Source organism: Eubalaena glacialis, chromosome 5, assembly GCF_028564815.1.
Source record: "Eubalaena glacialis isolate mEubGla1 chromosome 5, mEubGla1.1.hap2.+ XY, whole genome shotgun sequence".
NCBI lineage: Eukaryota > Metazoa > Chordata > Mammalia > Artiodactyla > Balaenidae > Eubalaena > Eubalaena glacialis.
This window is the reverse complement of record NC_083720.1, coordinates 64459283-64468988: the sequence shown is the minus strand read 5'-3', so window position 1 is coordinate 64468988 and position 9706 is coordinate 64459283. Positions and strand designations below refer to the sequence as shown.

Sequence of the window (9706 nt, the reverse complement as noted above, 5' to 3'; positions counted from 1 at the left end):
TGCTCTGTCTACTGGCTTTAATGTTTCAGGTAATAAGAACTGTAGTGGAAGACCGAATAATAGAAAATGTAATGGAAAGTGGAAAGAATAGACTTTCTTCCCAAAGCATAAAAAAAAGAACAGCTTACCTGTTGTGGAGATTGTCCATTAGGTTTCTCTAGAAGTTTAACTTCTCTTCCTGCAACCAAAAAAAAAAGAAAGTTGAAAACTGAGGTCTACAAGTTGCTTCCTTTTCACAGCCAAGTTGCATCTTGAAAGCCACAGCAGAAAGCATTTCCTGAGGGGCCCAGGTAGTGATGTGTGGGAACAGAATTCCTGGCCTAGAACATTTAGCCCAGGCAGGCAAGGGCTTTGAAATTTGCCAGCCTGAGTTTGCAGCCCAGCTCCTGATACTCAATTAATGATCAATTAACAATTTACCCAAATGTCAGTGTTTCATCTATAACATATTATAGTGAGATTTAAATGGCACAACAGGAAAGCTGCTTATCACATGCTGGGCATGTTGGAATTGTTCAATAACCAGAAGCTATTGTTAGTTATTGCTGTTAATAAACATTACATGACAATACACCTCTTCTCTGATGGGTAAAGTTTCAACTAAGCAGAAACATAATTCAAGGAATTTACTTCTTGGAGACATATCAAACAATCAAAGTTTCAATGAATATATGCATAATATTTCAATAAAATACTTAATTTAGAAAATAGTTTTGCTTATAATGAAAATAACGAGGTATAGAATTTGAGAAAGTAAAGCAAATGTTCAGATTTTTACCAACTTCTCTGTGACTATTAGAATAATTCACTATACATAGACAAAACTTTTTAGAGAAATGCTCTTAGCCCACTCCCAAGTAAACTACATTTTGGGATAATGAATTCTGCCTTAAATTTATCATATAACATTAGAATGGTTATATCCTTTTGGAAATTCAATTTCATATTCTGTCAGCAATGTCTTTTCACTCAGTATTACTTCTTACTGTTTAATAATTCCTTAAAATCTAATACATTGCTCAAATGTCACATAAATGTTATTCTTAATTTTTACCAAGTACTTAGAATTCAACTCAAATATTATTTGAAAAGGAAGCCACAAGAAAGACAAAGTCCAGGCCTTCAGGGAGCTAGCCATCTATTGGGAAGGGCAAGGAGACAAGAAAAGGTTAGGTTACAAATCACTAAAATATTAGGCAGGGTGCACATAATGCCATCAAAGGAACACAAGAGCTGAGGGGGTTCAGAATTGGGAGGTTGTGTAACTGGGCTGACAGCACCTGAACTATGCATTCATAGAAAGATGGGAAGAACTGTGGCAGATAGAAAAATGATGATGGTGAAGTGTGGAGGGAGGGCCTTTTAGGCAGAGGGAATGTGACAAAGAGAAGTCAGGAAAGGATGGGGTATTATTTAGTCACCAGATAATTCAACCCCTACTGTGTGTCAGGCACCACTAAACTGCAGTGAATGGGACACCATGCTGTGTGCCCTACAGAATGACAGCCCTATGTGCGGGAGAGTGAATATTCTGGATTGGCTGGTGTTTAAAGAACTTGGAACTTGCCATGTGGTTGGTAGACAGATACTACAACTTTCCTACAAGTGTTTTGTAGGAAACCAACGGGATGTGGCAATTCGGAGTTAAAAGTGAGAACCTCCTTAAAGTGAGGGATGGACCTTTGAAGAGGGAGCATTTAAACTGGGACCCAAAGAATGAGATGGAGCCAGCCATGCAAAGAATAGCTCTCAACAAGTCACTCCCCTTTAAGAAGCCTTAACTGGCTCTGCATTGCCTACCAATCTTTAATGTCCCCAGCTAAGCATTCAAGACCTGCCACAATATGGTACCAATTGGCCTTCCTAGATTATCCCTGAAACTCCTCTAGCCACTACTACTTCCAGCCAACCTGAATTTTTCACTGTTTTCTAAACATGTCTATATACACTTTTTCTTATTTCTATACCTTTGCACATATTGTTCCCCCCAGTTGGCATGCCTCCACGCCCATTGGTATTTTGCAGAATTCTACTGATCCTTCAAAACTCCATGAAGATTTTTAAAAAATCCCACCTAAAGGTAATTACTCCATTCTTTTAATTTCCACAGAATCTTTAACTGTTTGGATGGCTCTGATTACTTTCTGCCTTGGATTACAGTGTAGGTACACCTCGTTTTATTATTATTTATTATTATTCATTTATTTATTTTTGGTTGCAATGGGTCTTAGTTGTGGCACACGGGATCTTCTGTTGCGGTGCGCGGGCTCTTCATTGCAGTGCATGGGCTTCTCTCTAGTTGTGGCGTGCGGGTTTTCTCTCTCTAGTTGTGGCACACGGGCTCCAGGATGCGTGGGCTCTGTAGTTGTGGTGCGCGGGTTCCAGAGTGCATGGGCTTCTGTAGCTTGCGGCATGCAGGCTCTCTAGTTGAGGCGTGCAAGCTCAGCAGTTGTGGTGCGTGGGCTTAGCTGCCAGGCAGCATGTGGGATCTTAGTTTCCTGACCTGGGATCGAACCTGTATCCCCTGCATTGTAAGGCGGATTCTTTACCACTGGACCACCAGGGAAGTCCGGGCACACCTCGTTTTATTGTGCTTCGTAACTATTGTATGTTTTTTGTTTTGTTTTGTTTTTACAAGTTGAAGGTTTGTGGCAACCCTGCGTTGAGCTGAGCAAGTCTATCGGCACCATTTTTCCAATAGCATTTGCTCACCTTGTGTCTTTGTGTCACATTTTGGTAATTCTCACATTATTTCAAATGTTGTCATTATTATTATATTTGTTACAGTGATCTGTGATTAGTGATCTTTGATGTTACTATTGTAACTGTTTTGCAGTGCCACAAACCGCAGCCATGTGAGACAGCGAACTTAATTGATAAATGTTCGTGTGTTCTGACTGTTCCACCAACCAGCTGTTCCCCATTCTCCCCTTTTCAGGCCTCCCCATTCCCTGAGACACAACAATACTGAAATTAGGCCAGGTAATAACCTTACAGTGGTCCCTAAGTGTTCAAGTGAAGGGAAGAGTCACACATCTCTCACTTTAAATCAAAACCTAGAAATGATTAAGCTTAGTGAGGCAGGCATGCCAGAAGCTCAGAAAGGCTGAAAGCTAGGCTTCTTGCACCAGTTAGCCAAGTTGTAAATGCAAAGGAAAAGTTCTTGAAGGAAATTAAAAATGCTACTCCAGTGAACACACGAATGATAAGAAAGTGAAACAGGCTTATTGCTGATATGGAGAAAGTTGTAGTGGTCTGAGTAGAAGATCAAATCAGCCACAACAGTCCCTTAAGCCAAAGCCTAACCCAAGGCAAGGCTCTAATTCTCTTCAATTATGTGAAGGCTGAGAGAGGTGACGAAGCTGCAGAAGAAAAGTTTGAAGCTGGCAGAGGCTGGTTCATGAGGTTTAGGAAAGAAGCCGTCTCCATAACATAAAAGTGCAAGGAGAAACAGCAAGTGCTGATGTAGAAGCTGCAGCAAGTTATCCAGAAGAGCTAGCCAAGACACTTAATGAAGGTGGCTACACTAAACACCAGATTTTTTTTTTTTTTAAACTAGAAGGGTGTAGAACATTCTCTCTTTTTTTTTAAAAATAATTTTTATTTTTATTTTTATTTATTATTTATGTCTGTGTTGGGTCTTCGTTTCTGTGCGAGGGCTTTCTCTAGTTGCGGCCAGCGGGGGCCACTCTTCATCGCGGTGCGCGGGCCTCTCACTATCGCGGCCTCTCTTGTTGCGGAGCACAGGCTCCAGACGCGCAGGCTCAGTAATTGCGGCTCACGGGCCCAGTTGCTCTGCGGCATGTGGGATCCTCCCAGACCAGGGCTCGAACCCATGTCCCCTGCATTGGCAGGCAGATTCTCAACCACTGCGCCACCAGGGAAGCCCCTAAACACCAGATTTTTAACATAGATGAAACAGCTTTACATTGGAAGAAGATGCCGTTTAAGACTTTCACAGCTAGAGAGCAGTCAATGCTTGGCTCCAAATCTTCAAAGGACAGGCTGCCCCCCTTATTAGGGGCTAACGCAGCTGGTGACTTTAAGGTGAAGCCAATGCTCATTTACCATTCCGAAAATCCTAGGGCCCTCAAAAGTTATGCTCAATCTACTCTGCCTGTGCTCTATACATGGAACAACAAAGCCTGGATGACAGCACATCTGTTTACAATATGGTTTGCTGACTATCTTAAGCCCACTGTTGAGACCTACTGCTCTGAAAAAAAGATTCCTTTCAAAACATTATTGCTCATTGACAATGCACCTGGTCACCCAAGAGCTCTGATGGAGATGTACAGCGGGATTAATGTTGTTTTCATGTCTGCTAACACAACATCCACTCTGCAGCCCACGGATCAAAAAGTAATTTTGACTTTCTAGTCTTATTATTTAAGAAATATGACTTGAAAGGCTATAACTACCATAGATAGTGATTGCTCTGATGGATCTGGGCACAGTCAGTTGAAAAGTCTGGGAAGGATTCACCATTCTAGATGCCATTAAGAACATTTGTGATCCACGGGAAGATGTCAAGATATCAACATACACAAGAGTGTGGAAAAAGTTGATCCCAACCCTCGTGGATGACTTTGAGGGGTTCAAGACTTCAGCAGAGGAGAGAGTGCAGAGAAAAGGGAACCCTCCTACACTGTTGGTGGGAACATAAATTGGTGCAGCCATCATGGAGAACAGTATGGAGGTTCCTTAAAAAACCAGAAATAGAGTTAACATGTGATCAGCAATCCCAGTCTTGAGCATATATCTGGAGAATACTCTAACTCGAAAAGATACATGCACCCCAATGCTCATTGCACCACTGTTTACAATAGCTAAGACATGGAAGCAACCTAAATGTCCATCGAAAGAGGAATGGGTAAAGAAGATGTGGTACATACATACAGTGGAATACTATTCAACCATAAAAAATGAAATAATGCCATTTGCAGCAACATGGATGGACCTAGAGATTATCATACTAAGTGAAGTAAGCCAGACAGAGAAAGACAAATATCATACGATATTGCTTATATGTGAAATGTCAGACAAAGACAAATATCATATGATATCACTTATATGTGGAATCTAAAAAAAATGATACAAATGAACTTATTTACAAAACAGAAAATGACTCACAGACATAGAAAACAAACCAAAGGAGAAAGGGAGGGGAGGGATAAATTTGGAATTTGGGATTAACAGACACAGACTACTATATATAAAATAGATGAACAACAGGGGCCTACTGTATAGCACAGGGAACTATATTCAGTATGTTGTAATAACCTATGATGGAAAAGAATCTAAAAAAGTATATATATATATACACACATACACACACGTATAACTGAATGTACACCTGAAACACTGTAAATCAACTATACTTCAATAAAAAAATAATGAGAGAACAATAAAACGTTCTTGGAAATTAAAACAAGACAGCAAAAATGAATATTTCAATGGACAGTCTAGAAGAAAAACATGAGGAAATCTCATATAAATTTGCAAAGGAGATAAAGACATGAAGAATTAAATAGAACTGACATAAAAGTAAAGCTCCTACAGGCTTCAAGAAAGAAAAAACTGATCATATACAAAGAGCTGGGGATCAGAATGGTTTTAGACTTCTTACACACACACACACACACACACACACACACACACATTATTCTAAACTTGGCCAAACTACCAATGAAGTGAGAGGGTACGATAAAGACATTTTCAGATAAGAAAGGTCTCAAAAATGTTACCATTCATATACCTTCCCCTGCTGGGAAGGAGACTATTAGAAGATGTAACGAACAAATGAGGTAGCAAACCAAGAGCGGAAGGCAAGGAATGCAGGAAATAGGGCATTAAACACAGGAGAGAGAAAAAAGTAACCCCCAGGACGATGGTGATGGGAGATCCCAGAATGCCAGCAATGCGCACGGCCTGGAGGACAGCTCATTCTGACTGGAGAAGATGAGAAAGTTCTGGGCAGTTTTCTTTTAAGACATGAAATTGATAGAATCACTGAAGTGTCCCAAAGAGAAAGATATATACAATAGGGAAAGACTTTGGGGTCCAATCCGTGGTAAGGATGTAGAATACTGAACAGATGAAAAAAACGAGCCATTTGTTACCTCCAGAGAAAAAGATGTTCAGGAAAGGAAATATAATTATAATTCCCTACCTGGCTTAGCTGTGAACTGCATTTACATAGTTATAATAAATACTGGTTATTCATCTAACTAAAACTGGAGAGGGGGCGTTCAGTAGGGAGTGGGAACATTTCTTATGTGTGGTGGGGCAGGGGGTGGAAGCTGAACCATCTTTTACCACACTGGAATATATAATGTCTGAAACACTTAAAAAAAAAAAATCAAGAAATAGTAATAGAAATATTCATTTAGAGAAACTGAGGCAAATAACCAAAATAATCAGTGAAAGAAGTGATTTCCTTTGAGGAAAGAAAGATGTGCTCACGAGTAAGCAGTCTGGGCTTTATCTGAAGATTTGGGAACCAATTTAGCCCTAAGAGCAAAGTCATGAGAAAGGGTAAACCAGATGATAGCAAGCAATAACAATGATGCTTTTGAAAAAAGCTGACTCCCATCCATTTATTTAACCTACATTAATTATTTAATTCCTAGTACCGTGAGCCAGGTCATGTGCTAAAAAGAGATGATTTAGCAGGATGAACTGCTTACAGCCTGGTGGGGTGGGCAAAACAAAAACAAATAATTACGATCCAGTGACATAATAGAGTTTAGAGGCAAAGCATCATGAAAATGTGGGGACCAGCAATCAACCTGTCAGAATATTCTAGAGCCACACAGCCCAATATGGTAACTACTAGCCATAGGTGGCTATTTAAATTACTAAAAATTAAGTACATTAAAAGTTCAGTTCCTTGGTTACATCAGCCAGCCACATTTCAAGTGCTTGAAAGCCATATGCGGCTAGTGGCTATCGTATCAGACAGGGTAGACACAGAACATTTTTCTCATCACAGAAAATTCTGTCAGATGGTACTGGTCTACAGGTTCTTAAATGGTGATTTTTACAGTGTTTTCAAGTACATCAAACCCCTGAAGGGATCACATTCCATGGGTCTATTAGTAAGTAGAGCCTTGCTGAGTTTGATATTTAACTAGTTATCTGTACACGGAGTGGAATTTTTACTCCAAGTTTAGTTTTCAATTGGAGCCACCGCTGGAACTAGAAACGGGTCTTTCTTACATGTCCTGATACTGTTGGACCACAGCTGTTGGGGGCAAGTGCTGCTGCTGACTAATAGTCTTTGACCCTTTGGGAAAGCACTTTTGTGTCGTGAAAAGAGGGGAGAGTTCTGGAGAACTCAGAAACTCCTGGGTTTGAATTTTAGCTCCACTACTTATAGCTGTGTGGCCTCGAGCAAATCTCTCAACCTCTCTGGGCCTTTGTTTTTTCAGATGTGAGGTTTATAGATGATGCATGGATCAGGATAAGCCCGTGGCAGAAGCACAAAAATGGCAGCGGCTATTCTTCTCGTCATTCTTAATCTACAGGTGAAGAGGGGTCCTCAATGAAGAAGAGGGCTGACTCTCCTCACCTCTCATTTCTTCTCATCACTGCCCTGATTTCTGGCTTTTGCGAAAGGATCTATCATTGACCAGGAACTTTAGTACCTATGAGAGGAAGAGGAATTTAAGTTCAAAGAAGGGCAAAGGGAAGAAGGGGGAAGGGTACTGGCATTTACCCAAAGCCCAGGACATGCCAGCGTCCACCCGCAGGTACTACGTGTCATTCTATAAACCTTCCCAAGGTCGAGGGGAAGTTGAAGGGCATGAGAAGGTGGCTGGAGGGGAAGAGGCTTGTGGGTGGTGGAAAAGGAAGCATGGTCACACATAAACCCACAGGAGTTAGGTAGAGGAGGGCTGCGAACGCCATGCTCAGGGCCCGGCTTGATGAGATTCGCAGTTCACAATAATAACTGGCAGCAACACGTGGGACTCACGGTGGGCCGAGAGCAGAGGTGGCCGAGGGGGGCTGAGCCAGCCTGTGACTTACTCACAGACAGGCTTTTATTCACAACTTACACCATACAGCCCATCTCTGTTGCCTTCTTTAACTTCCGTGAGAAGAAACACAAAGTTTCTCCCCAAGTGGAGTTAAATTCTAAACATGATAAGCCTGAGTTGGCACCAACGCTGCTTGCCAGAATTAACTTTTCCTTGTAATTTGTAAATGCATTCAGGCTTGTTTTCGGGTTTCCTTTTATGGGCTTCCCCCCACCCCCACCCCTCAAGCAGGGCCAATATCTGAATAGAAAGAAAAGATCTCCAGCTGGGCTCCTTTCTCCGAACTAGCTTTGCAAGCTTTGCAGCATCTTCCTTGGATACGATTCAGCTGGGGGCCTTCCCTGTATTCCAAGAGGAATTCCTTCGTCCTCACACAGGGGCCCTTTGTTGTCTGAGGTTATGAGAAGCTAACCACTACTTTGCACAAGGAAATATCTTTTCCCAGTGCGAAGTAATGATCAAAGAGGAATGCCATTTAAACCAGGGGAAAACAAAACCGTGATTGATATCTAGAATCTCTACGGAAAAAAAGAACGACCCTAGTTACTTCAGTAAAGCAGGATCATCTGCAGTATAAACTGTAAAATTCACTCATCTATTGATGGATTTTAAAGTTTAGTCCTTGGTACAAAGTCTAAGTACTTTTTTTTTAAGTATAAAAACTTTTTTTTTCTATTGTAGCTGCTCTGCTCATAAATATCTCCAATCTTTTCCAAATGCTTAAAGAACTTTTCTCATTAAAAAAAGATGTTTGTATGTGTACATATTTATATGTAAAATACATACACATAAAATAGATGTGATTATACACACACATGCACAAATATATACAAAGTTTGGGAAAAGGGCAGAAAAAAGCCAGCTGTAATCATAGCAATCTAACCTGTGTTAGATGCTCAGTTTTTTCCCCAGGATTTGTTTTAGTTTATGTCCATCTGCATACCTGTTTTTTTGTCTGTTTTTTTTTAACATCTTTATTGGAGTATAATTGCTTTACAACGGTGTGTTAGTTTCTGCTTTATAACAAAGTGAATCAGTTATACATATACATATGTCCCCATATCTCTTCCCTCTTGCCTCTCCCTCCCTCCCACCCTCCCTATCCCACCCCTCTAGGTGGTCACAAAGCACTGCCGAGCTGATCTCCCTGTGCTATGTGGCTGCTTCCCACTAGCTATCTATTTTACATTTGGTAGTGTATATATATGTCCATGCCACTCTCTCACTTTGTCCCAGCTTACCCTTCTCCCTCCCCGTATTCTCAAGTCCATTCTCTAGTAGGTCTGTGTCTTTATTCCTGTCTTGCCCCTAGGTTCTTCATGACCATTTATTTATTTTTTTTTAGATTACATATATATGTGTTAGCATACGGTATTTGTTTTTCTCTTTCTGACTTACTTCACTCTGTATGACAGACTCTAGGTCCATCCACCTCACTACAAATAACTCAATTTCATTTCTTTTTATGGCAGAGTAATATTCCATTGTATATATGTGCCACCTTCTTTATCCATTCATCTGTTGATGGACACTTAGGTTGCTTCCATGTCCTGGCTATTGTAAATAGAGCTGCAGTGAACATTTTGGTACATGACTCTTCTTAAATTATGGTTTTCTCAGGGTATATGCCTAGTAGTGGGATTGCTGGGTCGTATGGTAGTTCT

The 9706-nt window shown here is 40.7% G+C and overlaps 1 protein-coding gene across 5 annotated transcripts in view; it reads right to left on the bottom strand.

The window, feature by feature from the left end:
* Positions 1–9706, bottom strand: part of C5H4orf19 (chromosome 5 C4orf19 homolog) — an 84706-nt gene that overhangs the window by 18360 nt on the left and 56640 nt on the right. For 4 of the 5 annotated variants that reach the window (XM_061191314.1, XM_061191311.1, XM_061191313.1 and 1 more), the window contains one exon: positions 129–178. In XM_061191314.1, coding sequence (XP_061047297.1) covers positions 129–148 — 20 coding nt within the window. In that variant the 5' untranslated portion in view covers positions 149–178. Of the gene's footprint in view, positions 1–128; positions 179–7573; positions 7596–9706 lie in introns of those variants that run through there. The other variant, XM_061191312.1, reaches the window with a different exon arrangement.